This window comes from Callithrix jacchus, chromosome 1 (assembly GCF_049354715.1).
Source record: "Callithrix jacchus isolate 240 chromosome 1, calJac240_pri, whole genome shotgun sequence".
Taxonomy (NCBI): Eukaryota; Metazoa; Chordata; class Mammalia; order Primates; family Cebidae; genus Callithrix; species Callithrix jacchus.
The window spans coordinates 170,682,148-170,694,849 of NC_133502.1; the positions used below are offsets into that span (position 1 = coordinate 170,682,148).

At 51.2% G+C, this 12,702-nt stretch overlaps 1 protein-coding gene across 13 annotated transcripts in view; it reads right to left on the reverse strand.

Moving 5' to 3' along the window:
* The window catches only part of LHX6 (LIM homeobox 6), a 43,191-nt gene that overhangs the window by 15,722 nt on the left and 14,767 nt on the right, over positions 1-12,702 (reverse strand). For 6 of the 13 annotated variants that reach the window (XM_035256523.3, XM_035256513.3, XM_035256533.3 and 3 more), the window contains 4 exons: positions 12,484-12,579; positions 12,118-12,292; positions 8,202-8,305; positions 923-3,127 (listed from right to left, as the gene is read on the reverse strand). In XM_035256523.3, coding sequence (XP_035112414.2) covers positions 3,107-3,127; positions 8,202-8,305; positions 12,118-12,292; positions 12,484-12,579 — 396 coding nt within the window. In that variant the 3' untranslated portion in view covers positions 923-3,106. Of the gene's footprint in view, positions 1-922; positions 3,128-8,201; positions 8,306-12,117; positions 12,381-12,483; positions 12,580-12,702 lie in introns of those variants that run through there. The other 7 variants (XM_035256516.3, XM_035256539.3, XM_078375595.1 and 4 more) reach the window with 5 other exon arrangements.

Genomic DNA, 12,702 nt, shown 5'->3' on the forward strand with positions numbered 1-12,702 from the left:
AGGCGCGGTGGCTCACATCTGTAATCCCAGCACTTTGGGAGGCCGAGGCAGGTGGATCACGAGGTCAAGAGATCGAGACCATCCTGGTCAACAAGGTGAAACCCCGTCTCTACTAAAAATACAAAAAATTAGCTGGGCATGGTGGTGCGTGCCTGTAATCCCAGCTACTCAGGAGGCTGAGGCAGGAGAATTGCCTGAACCCAGGAGGCGGAGGTTGCAGTGAGCTGAGATTGGGCCATTGCACTCCAGTCTGGGTAACAAGAGCGAAACTCCGTCTCAAAAAAAAAAAAAGAAAAAAGAAAAGAAATTTGACAACCACCAGAAAGATGTTCTCTCTCACTCCTCAGGTTACGAGGTGCTTCGGGAGTGTGACAAAACCACTGTAACACCCAGGCTGGTGCGGAAGCTGGGGCCCTGCTGCCCATCCCTTATTCCCTTAACTTCACCTTACTAAATTCTTCCCCATCTTCCAGACAGGCTCCTCTGCACCTCCCTCCCTGCCCCACCCTCACCTAGTCTGTGACCTTGTCTGATAGGATCCAGCTCTAATATCCAACTCCTTGACCCCCACAGCATTTCCCAAACAGAGAGCTCCTCCAAGGCAGGGTCTGGCTGGGAGCCTTTTCCGAGTCTGCAGAGCCAGCACAGGGCCCAGCAAAGAGTGTGTGTTCAGAGACTGGAACGGAGGGCATTGACCAGCCTGATTTCCCCCAAAGCTTAGATAAGAAGCAGGTGTGACTGAGTACTTCGAGAAGAAACTCATTATCAGGTCTTTACAATGCATCGTTGACTAACTGGGAAATGGTACCAGTTTTTCAGGAAGGAGGATTGCACTGTCCAGCAGTCCAGATATTCTGGGAGCCAGGGACCTAAGCCCTTCACCAGAGAGTGGGAAAGAAATGGAATCCCATCATGTTGTGGATTTCAGTGCCAGCACTTCTACTTGCATTAACTTTATTACACAAATAAGACATTTACAAAGCACAACATGAAAGGTATGTAACAAAACAGACATTGGTTTTACAAAAAAAGTGCTTACATTTTTTTTTCCGTGTGTGTGTGTGTGTTCCCCTTTTTTTGTATTTAAATAAATAGTCTGATGGCCTATACATTCCCAGGCTGCTCTTTTTAACAGGTTACTGGAGACATGTTTGAACTGTAACATGCTACGGCCACACGATCCACGCAAGGAATAGACCCTGAGGAGAGGCTCAAGGCAGAGTGGATGTTGGGTGACCCTGGGCAGGGCTTGGCTGTCCACTTACCACATGGTTGCCACTGGGGCCTTGATGATAAGGAGCAGAAATCAAAGGAAAGATGTGAGCTCCCCAAGACCAGGGATTGGGCTCTGGTTGCTCCTGTTAATGTCAGTGCCTAGCACAGGGCTGGGCACAAGTTACCACTGGATGAGTGCTGAGCTGAGCTGTACTCACCACATTCTGAGTGGTGCCTTCTCTTTGCTCTCAGACAGCTGTCACCATCTTTGGAAGGGAGAGGAAGCAGGTTTTGTTCTTGGGCTGCACCTGTGCCTAGCCCGCCTATAGATCCCAGAGCAAGAATGACATATAGGCTTTCATTTTAAGTGCCAACTTCAAGCATTTGAACTCTGAAACCTTATCCAGACTCAGTGAGATAGAGCTGCCATTGATTAGCGATGTCTGCCATGGGTAAAAACAGAGACAATGGCTGCATATGTACCACGAACTTGCTTTCCCTGTCCTGGAGTCTCCTTCTAAAAGCAACATAACAGGTTAAGCACAGCAGGAAGGCGGACTTGGGCTAAAACATACTGACTAGCAACCTCTAGTGGAAAATGCATCAGGACACCAAGTAGTTCTACAATTACAGGATAAGCTTGGGACAAATGGGCATCCACTGAAAACACAAATCATGATCGTGTGTCACCCAAGCCCTTCTGTTTGGGGTGGAAGAGTTGTAGCAGGATGGATGTTATGCAGCTGTGTGTGGCCTCTGTTCTCAAGGGTGGGTGGGGCTGGCTCCAGGAAGTATTGGCGGGGAAGCATAGAGGTGCCAATTGGAATCCTGAGCTTGGCACCCTCACCTAGGCAATGGGCACCCTCTCTCTACTTAGAGATGAACCCAGGGTTAACATTCTGACTGCCATTTCACTGGGCTCTGTTCCCTTTCCCCCATGAGGGATCCCCATCCATCAGGAAGACCTGACCCAAGTACCCCTATGAGAGGTCAACAAGTAGACAACAGGGGTCCCCAACTCTAACCTGTCCAAACATTCAGAAGAGTCATGGCACAGATCAAACACATCTCTGCTATGTTTCCTGCATATATGCTGGATAATTAGATGGTGGTAAGGTCTCTCCCTGACCCCAGAATTGTCTCTTTCCTCTCCTTAAAATGGCTAGTGCCTCTTCTGGTCCAATATGCCACCACCCTCTCCTTGATTTCCAAACCAATGGGGGTCTTTGTTCCCCCCCATTCCCTGTCTATGCCCCCCTGCCTCCTAGTCTGGGTAGGCCTCCATCTCTGCCCTGTTGGGCCTCTCAGGGTTGGTCACTGTCTCTTCTCTTTCTGAATTAACTTGACATAACCAGACAGATGGAAATGATAAAATTAGAACATAGCTTTCCTTTGGGGACATCCCACAAACACTGTAGAGTTTTCCAGACAAAAGCAACAGAGTGGATAACATTGGGGGTTGTCAGCTATTCAGAATTCAGAGATGGTTCCAAGGAAGCAGTAAATAAAGGCCAATGTGGGGGAAGAAAACCTGTAAATTAGAAGGCCGTTGGTGTCGCACTATTCAATTCCGCCTTTTGCTATTGTAATCAGCTGAAGTTGAAGAGGACTCTTGTTTAAATGGGAAAAACAGGCTGTTTCCACCCTGATTCCAGACTTCGGGAAGTTCTGCCTTCCAAGAGGAGGACTCTGTGGTGCTCCTGGTGGGTTCTGGTTCTCAGCAGGAGAGGGAAAGGCCAGGCCTCGGGAACTGACCTGGTGGTGGGCAGGATAGCGGACGGGGGTGGATGCGGAGGTGGGTGGATTCCTGGCTGCGGCTTGGACACTGGACCTCAGCGGCTGAGAGGCAGCTGTGGGGCGCCCACAGGCAGATGCGGAAGTGCCGGCAACGTTAGTACTGAAAAAGGATGACCTGCAAGAGGAGGGCATGGGAGGTGGCTGAGCTGGGGGCCTGCCCCACCCTATCCTCCCCAGAGAACATCAAAGGCACAGAGAAGAAGGGTGGGCTCAGGGCCCAGATCTGAGTTTAAGTCTTGGTTCTGTCAACCAACATGCTGTGGGACTTTGGGCACCTCACTTTACCTCTCTGAGCCTGTTTCCTCTCTGTAAAACGGGATGACAAAAATCTCCCTCTGAGAATCAGAAAGATTCAAGGAGCTACAACAGCAGCAGCAAAATCCTACCAGGCATTTCACCTTGCACCTTTTGTGCCTTATTTCACTGAAGCCACACCACAGCCCCGCCCGTGAGGGAGTTCCACCATTCTATTTTACAACAAGGGCACTCAGGCTCAAAGAGGTGGAAGTGAGTGAGCCCATGAGCACAGGGCGAGGAAGAGGACCTGGCACTGGAGGCCAGGCCTGGCTCACAGCACTCTCCTTACCATGGCACATTGCCTCTACCTCTCTAAGTTCACCATGACCATAGTGGCTGATTGCTTATTACCCACCGGACCATGGGCTAAGCACTTCACATGCATTTAATCTTCACATGCACGAAGCCTAGAGGTGCGTGGTTCAGACACGCTGGGCACCTGATACACAGTGAGAGATCAGGACTGTCTGTCCCTCTCCCCTTCCCACTCCCGCCTCTAGCACTTGGTTGACATCTCACTGCTGATGACACAACCAGTTCCCTGAAGTTCAGATCAAGGATCACTGGCTGGCTGGTCAATGGCGATATGTCATTTCACAGTAAAGTGTGAGGAGGGGGTTGGTCCAGGGGCATCTGGTAGGCATGACCATATGGCTGTTCCCTTTTCTGATCAGGAATGTTACTTTCCCAGAATTGGTTATCATAAGGAGGTGATGGAAAAAAAGCAATGATGATGATCTCCATAATAGCGATCATGATAACTAACACTTAGGGGGCATTTTCTGTGCTACCAGGCACTGTGCTGGCTCTTTACACACATTATGCACTTACTCTCTGCAGTAACCCTAGAGGGTGGTAACTATTATTATCCCCATTTTGCAGATGTAAAAACTGCAGCTCCGAGAAGCTAATTGCATTCCCAAATCTCCCAGGAAGGAGGTGGCAGAGCTGGGATTCCGAGCTGGCCTAACTCCAGAGTGGCCAGCATGGGCATTCCTTCTGCACCCTGGCCACTGCTCCACTTTGGCCTCCAGAATGACTGGCTCTTAGCCCTTATTAAGAGAACCTTTCTCAAAAACCCTGATAGCCGGGCATGGTGGCTCAAGCCTGTAGTGAGGCAGATGGATCACAAGGTCAAGAGATTGAGACCATCCTGGTCAACATGGTGAAACCCTGTCTCTACCAAAAATACAAAAAATTAGCCAGGCATGGTGGTGCATGCCTGTAATCCCAGCTACTCAGGAGGCTGAGGCAGGAGAATTGCCTGAATCCAGGAGGCAGAGGTTGTGGTGAGCTGAGATCGCGCCATTGCACTCCAGCTGGTTAACAAGAGCGAAACTCCGTCTCAAGGAAAAAACAAAACAAAACAAAAAAAACCCTGGTAAGACCCTTCCCCTTCATGGGCCTCAGTCTCCCCCACTGATCAATGACAGCTTGGCCCCAGTTTTTAAGAACTTTCCAAGTGTTGGATTTGTGGGATCAGGGGACACAACCAGGAAGAAATGTGGCTCTGGAAACCCCCAGGCATGTGTGGCCAAATGATGATGTAGTGGAGGCAGGGGATACTCGCCTGAGTGCTCAGAGCACTGTTCTCCTGGCCAGGCCAGTGCTGGTCTAGATGAGTGAGTTCAGGGGCCAGCCCCAAGGGGACACTGAGACTCCTCACAGCTAGGCAGGCTCAGGCCTGGAGGACTTGGAAGAAAGCCCAGGCAATCCTGTGCTGGCCACACACATCCCACACACTGCCGCCCACCAGACCCCAGGAATTTGATGAGCTGTGGACAAGAAAAGTCCCTAGGAGCTGGCAGAAAATCCTGACAGTGAGAGGACAGGTCATGAAGGAGGAAGAAACACTTTAATGTGGACTTTCTGGATGCAAAGTTGGGGACACAGCCCAGCAAGGGAAAACTCTGGTTCAGCAGCCAAACCCAGGGGCTAGAAACTGCCTATAGCCAAAACTGACAGCCCCAGCATGGCTCATCCGTCAGGGTGAACCACACAGAACCACAAGCTCAGGTGAGCAACTGGGAGGCGGAGGCTCCTCTCCAAGCACGGAGTCCAGCCCTCTGAATTTCCAGGGCCCACTCCTTGCCCTCCATATAATGTCCAGGACCCTCTCTCGATGATCCTTTGATCTGTGGCCCCTGTGAGCTCTCCCCACTTCCCTGGACCTCAGCCACACTGAACAACCCCCGGAGTCCCCTCCAGCCCACGCTCCTCCACTACTCTGGGGCTTTGCACATGCTGTTCTGTTGATGTGGAATGCCCTTCTTCTCGTCCCCTGTCTCTCCCCTAGAGCTCACTGCCACCTCTTCTGGGTCCTCTAAGGCCATGTTTCTCACCTATGCCAGCTGCCCATTCCCCTGCAATGTAGCTGCCCACATCCTGTGCTAAGCCACAAGCTCCTGGAGGACAGGGATCATGTCAGCTCATGTCCGCAGTCCCAGAGCCAGGTCTAATAGGACGAATGCCCTCCTACAGGAAGGGACAGCTCTGGGGCAGGTGGCCCTAGAATCCAGGCCAGTTCTGCTCATGCTCATATTGTGATTCTGGATGAGCACTGCTCTGCCTGAGCCTCAGTTTCTGCAAGTATGAAATGGAGGTCAAAACAAACAGCCTCCCCGGGAGACTATGAAGAATGAGGTCGAAGAGAGGGCTGTGTAAACAATAAAGCGCTGCACAAAAGGAAGTGATGCCTGAACCACGCAGACTTCAGAGTCCAACAGACTCACTGCATCCCTGGACATGTCATGTCACCTCCCTAAATCTGTTCATCTCTTTACAATGAGGAGGACATCTCTATGTCCACAAAGTGGCTGGGAGGTATCGACCAGATACCATGTGACAAGCAGCGGCCTTGAACAGAAGGAGCTCAGCAAACAGCAGCTCTTCCTATGAATGTGACAGTCTCAGCAGCAATGATGTTCCTGTGGTGTATTCACTCACTATAGATTCTACAGGATTTTGTGTTAGGCACTGCCATTTACTTATAAATGTATCTGTCCAGGGCTGTCTGTACCTCCACACCATACACATTCCCCTGTGGCACCTGACACAGAGAGCTCAGCACATACTAGGTATACTGAGCTCAATCAGGAGGCTGAGCCAGAAGTACTGTCCTAGAGGAGCAGAATTGCACAGGCTGAGTATTACACACATAGATCCCTACCTCCCACTCCATCAGATTCTGAGAGTGAGGCTTAGGAATCTCTGTATCTTTACAAGCTGCCCATGTGATTTCAAGCACCCCAAAACCAGGATCCACTGGACTGGAAGGCCCTGACTCCAGCCCTAATGCTCTGACCCTCTCCCTCAGGATTGCCACACTCACTGACCTCCAGAGTTCCCTGCCTCCAACTGGGTGTCCTCCAACCCAGCAGTCTCTGAAGACTGCTACAGTGATGTTTCTGCAACAGGCCTTCCAGGTCCCCACACTGCTGCAGGATAAAATACAGACTCTGGCCAGGTGCAGTGGCTCACCCTTGTAATCCCAGCACTTTGGGAAGCCGAGGCAGATGGATCACAAGGTCAGGAGTTCGAGACCAGCCTAGCCAATATGGTGAAACCCCGTCTCTACTACCAATACAAAAATTAGCCAGGTATGGTGGCAGGTGCCTGTAGCCCCAGCTACTTGGAAGGCTGAGGCAGGAGAATCACCTGAACCCAGGAGGCAGAGGCTGCAGTGAGCCGGGATCGTGCCACTGCACTCCAGCCTAGGCGATAGAGACTCCGTCTCAAAAAAAAAAAATACAGACTCCTCCACCTGGCAGCCCCAAGGCCCTCGCTTCCCTCCTCTCTTCCTCCCAGACCTGCGTGCGACAGTGCTGAATGGCTCAAGGTTCCCTGAGAGCTTTGGTGTTTCAGGCCTTCCCTGATAACTCAGCCTGAGCCTGGCCTTAGAGGTTGCCTTCTCTGGGAAGTCTTCCCTGCCTCTCTCTTTGCCCCTCCCGCCTCCCCAGCTCCCATGGCTTCCCCTGTCATACTGTATTGTAACTGTTGGGATCTGCCTCCCGCTCCAGACTGTGGCCTCCTCAAGGGCAGGGACCACACTTTACTCATCCCCACTCCTCATCCCCAATCCCTGGCAGCAGACTCAGGGATGCTGGGCACAGTCAGGACATAGGCAATGTCTCCAAATAAATAAGTAAGTGAATGAAAAAAAGTGCAAGGTTCTCACCCAGTCTCTGACCTTGAGCCATCTGGGCCTCAATGTCCCCATGTCTCAAATGAAGGGTTGGCTGAGAGCAATGGCTTTCAAGGCTAACTGTGAGGTACCTTGGAGCTGGGAGGGAGGTGAGGCTCTTCCTCTCTCCGTGGTTTCACAGAGCAGCTCAATCCACCTTCATCTGTACTATGGACAAGTTTAAACAAAGGGCTGCAGTGCTTCAGAAACAATACCTTGAAACCCTGGAATAGGGACATCCAAGCACCCTTCTAGAAGTACAGTCCTAAAGCCTGAGCCAGCCAGAATCCCGGCTCCACAGAGGAGGCCCTGCCAGTTGTCCCTAGGACCCACCAGCTCAGGGTATTCACTCCCAACAGACAAGAATGAAAAGGAGGAACCAGTGAGATGATGGAGATTGAAGTGATGAGTGATATAAGCCCTCCCTGGAATCTCAAAGCTTGGGTAAGGGAAATTCACAAATCTGAGACAGAGAAGGGCAAACTGCCAGTGAGGAGCTGCAAGGAGGCCTTTGGAGTGGCCATGCACACAGAACATGCCAGCAGCTGCTCCAGCGACAGCTGTGGGGGTGCAGTGGGGGTCTAAGCAGGTCGGACAGAGAGGATCTGCCACAGGGCAGCATAGTACCAAATCATTAACAGGCTGCTGCCAGGAACCCATCCCTGGCAGGGTAGCTCTGACCCACCAGACCCAGCCTGGTTCCATTTACCTTCTCACCCCGGTTGGAGAGCGGCCCATCCATATCAGCTTTGAGGTGGACAGGGGGTGCGGTGTAAGGCAGCCGGCAGTGCACCTGCCCGCACTGTACCTGACCTGTGGACGAGAGGATGCCTTGGAGCTCATCCCCCAGGCTGTACACAGGATCCCACCTGCCCTGTGCTCTGCAAACTGGAGCTCTGAAACTAGTTTAATCTCTGCCACTTACCTCCTGGGTAGCCCTGGGCAAGATTTCAGTAGGGTTGGTTGTGATACTCTTTATAGTCTATAAAGAGCTATGTGACAGTAAGGTATAATCATCTAGCTCCCTGATAAACACTCCTAAATAAATACGTGCTTTCATATTCATGCACATGCAAGCCAGGCTGTACCCCATCTATTCAGACCCTGCAAGCCAGGCTGTACACATCTATTCAGATCCTGCAAGCCAGGCTGTACCCCATCTATTCAGACCCTGCAAGCCAGGCTGTACCCCATCTATTCAGATCCTGCAAGCCAGGCTGTACCCCATCTATTCAGACCCTGCAAGCCAGGCTGTACCACATCTATTCAGACCCTGCAAGCCAGGCTGTACCCCATCTATTCAGACCCTGCAAGCCAGGCTGTACCCCATCTATTCAGATCCTGCAAGCCAGGCTGTACCCCATCTATTCAGATCCTGCAAGCCAGGCTGTACCACATCTATTCAGATCCTGCAAGCCAGGCTGTACCCCATCTATTCAGACCCTGCAAGCCAGGCTGTACCCCATCTATTCAGACCCTGCAAGCCAGGCTGTACCCCATCTATTCAGATCCTGCAAGCCAGGCTGTACCCCATCTATTCAGACCCTGCAAGCCAGGCTGTACCCCATCTACTCAGACCCTGCAAGCCAGGCTGTACCCATCTATTCAGACTCTCCCTCAGTAAGTTCATATCTCTTAGGTATCACCACAACTTTACCCATGCCTCCTAGAGGACTCTGTACTCGTATGTCACCACTCTCTACAATTGCAATCAACACCAACACCTACTCCCTACCCTCCCTGTCTTCCTCCCAGCTTCGTTTTATTTTCTTAGCACTTACCATCTGACTTAACTGCATTTTTTTTTTGAGGCAGGGTCTTACTCTGTTACCCAGGCTGGAGGGGAGTGGCGTCATCTCAGCTCACTACAACCTCTGCCTCCCAGGCTCAAGTGATTTCTCACACCTCAGCCCCCCAAGTAGCTTGGACTACAGGCATGCACCATCAAGCCCAGTTAATTTTTGTATTTTTTGGTATTGAGAGGAGTTCACCATATTGGCCAGGCTGGTCTCAAACTCCTGACCTCAAGTTATCTGCCCACCTCAGCCTCCCACCTTCTAAAGTGCTGGGATTACAGGCATGAGCCACCATGCCCAGCCCGACTTACGGCATATTTTTATTATTTATTTGATAAGATCTGTCTTTGCCAACTAGAATGCAAGCTCCATGAGGGCAATACTTTTTTGTCTGTTTTTTAGATTCTAATCTTTGTGGATTTCCAGCACCTAGAGTGAGACATGGCATTTAGTAGGTACTCTTAAGTATTTGATGAATGAATTTCCATACCATATTCCAATATCTTAAACTGTTGGGGAAGGTCCACCTTTGCGTAGGATCCAAATTTCTCATGCTTCAGCCTGTTTACCACTACAGTGGAGAAGTCCATTGCTTGTCTCTTCTTTCTTTATTTTTTATTTTTATTTTTGAGATGGAGTCTTGCTCTGTTGCTCAAGCTGGAATGCAATGGCACAATCTTGGCTCATTGCAACCTCTGCCTCTTGGGTTCAAGCAATTCTTCTGTCTCTGCCTCCTGAATAGCTGGAATTAAAGGCATGTGCCACCATGCCCAGCCAATTTTTGTATTTTTAGTAGGGACAGAGTTTCACGTTGGCCAGGCTGGTCTCAAACTCCTGACCTCAGGTGATCCATTCGCCTCGGCCTCCCAAAGTACTGGGATTACAGATGTGAGCCACTGTGCCCAGTGTTTGTCTCTTCTTTAGACTTCATTCTCTTTGGTCACTGGGAAAAACCACTATAGAGAGACTTATACCTGATATATAAACTGGGACAAGTCACTGTTCCCTTCTGAGCCACAGTTCTCCCATTTGTAGAATAAAAGAGTTATATTAAATTGGGAGTTCTTCACCTGGGGTGTTCAAGGAGTCCATATGCAACTTCAGATTACCTGGAAAAGGTAGTACATCTGCATTTTTCTAGGGTCTTGTTCCAAAGCTTTTATCAGATTCCAAGCTCTAAGCCTCCAGGAAACTCAGTATTCTGTGACTTTAGTTCACTGCAGAGCAAAAGTTCGTTTTTCTGGGGTCTGGTTCTAACACATTCATTAGCTTCTCAGCTCAAGGCTTCTGAAAATTCACAACTCCATGATTTTAGTTCACTGTAGAGCAAACTACTGTGGTGACTATCAGTCAGTCACGCAGCAAGAGATACAGGTGCAGACACCCCCAACCTCTTCTTCCCCAAGCTGAGTTCCACCACCTCAGCCTCTTCTCTAAGCATCAAAGACACATCTAAGTTTGGTGAACAGAGTGTGTGGCCAGAGTCCTGGAAGGGACTCTGGAGGTCATGACCCCAAGTCCAAAGAGGTCATCTAGATTTCTTATTGACCCTATACCAAGTATTAGCAGGTAGCTCAGACCCCTGGTACCTATAGAGCCCCTGATCCTTGGCATCTTTAACAGGTTCCGTGCAGCCTGAATATAAGTTTTTGTTTAGAAAAAGAAAGGGAGAAAATGTCACTCCTACTGAGCAGATAGTTCAGAAATGCAACAATCTAAAGAGACATGGTTTCCAACTGGCAGCCTGGTGCAGAGACAGGGCTCTGTCCTCCTAGTTTTGCCAACCCAAACCACTCCCACCATCACAACAGCAGCCAATACTTATGTGGCACTTGCTAAATGCTGAAGACTTTAAATCAGTTGTCTCATTTGATGCTCAGAACACTGCTTTGAGATACTCTTGTTGTCCTCATTTTTACAGATGAGGGAATGAGTATTCAGGAAAGCTAAGAAACTTGCCCACTGTCGCACAGCTAGTAAATGGCAGGACTGGGATGTGAAGCCTGGCCATCCGACACCAAAGCCCACGCTCTATCATTAAGGCATACCACTCCCACTAACTCACAGTGGGCCCTTGGTTTCCTCATCTATTCGAGGAGATGGTGGCCTCTGATGTTTAGAGACGCAATCAGTAGAGTAGAATACAGTCAGTAAGCAGCAGTTCTCTCTCTGATTTCCCTTCTTTTCCCCTTTTATATGGAGCCAGAGAAGGAAGGATTTGCATGTGTGTGTATGTGCATCATGGTCCTCTCTATTTTTTTTTTTTTGTTATGCCCAGCTTTGAGGAAACAATTGATGGGAACAACTTCAAAGAGAAAGACAATCTGTGATAAGCACCTGCTCAGCAGCAGATGCACTGAACAATTATCCTACAGAAATCCCCGGGTCTCCTCTCACTCCTTCAGGTTCCTGCTCACAAGTCATTTCACCATGACCCACTTACACCTGCATCTCCGCCACAATGCTCCCTGCCACAGACATGCCTGCTCCCTCCCTTATGACACACTTATCTGTCTGGTTATTTTTCCATGCCCACCGGAATGCAGGCTCCACAGGGTAGGTACCTTGTCCATCCTGTTCTCTCCCCAGTCTCCAGGCACTGGCACAGACTGGGTGCCTTGAAAGCATTTTTTGAACGGCTGAATCGTTTGTCTCTACGAGAAGGGCCCCGCCCCACTGAGGCACTCTTAGATCCAAATGACTTCGGATCCCACGTCTTCACCCACGAGGCTCTCCAAGGTCCCCCACCCCAAGCCTCAGCCGCTCACGCGCGCTCCTCCGCACTCCCTCCCTGCAGGCCCAGCGGCTCCCAGGGCTGCGGTCACTTACTCTCGATGTAGCCGTGCAGGGTAACCATGCGCGCCCGCTCGGGGCTGCTGAACGGGGTGTAGTGGATGTCGTCGGACAGGGCGGAGGGAAGGCGGGACGGGGGCGCCCCCGAGGGCGGCACTGGGTGCTGCGGCGTGTGCTTTTTATGACGCGCCCGGCAGTTTTGAAACCACACCTGGAACGACAGCCTCGGCAGCCTCAGCCTCGCGGAAAAGAGTCGGACGCGCCGCCGGGGACCCCAAGCAGGACAGCCTCGTCGCCTCCTGGAGAAGGGTGGCCACGTGCACCCACGACCTCCGCGCCGAGCCCAGCTACGAGCTCCAGGGCGTGTCCGCGGTCCCCAGGCCCCACCCACCCCTGTCCCACCTGGATGACTCTCCGGCTGAGGCCCGTCATGTCCGCCAGCTTCTGCAGCGTCTGAGCGTCGGGGTTGTTGTCCTGCGCGAACTGCGCCTGCATAACCTGCGGGGCGGGGAGGGCGGTGAGGCACCAGCACGCGGAGACTCCGAGACCCCGGCCCAATCAGAGGCGCCAGCCCGCAGGCCACGCCCCAGGCAGCGGGGCCCCGCCCCGCCACCAGGGTCC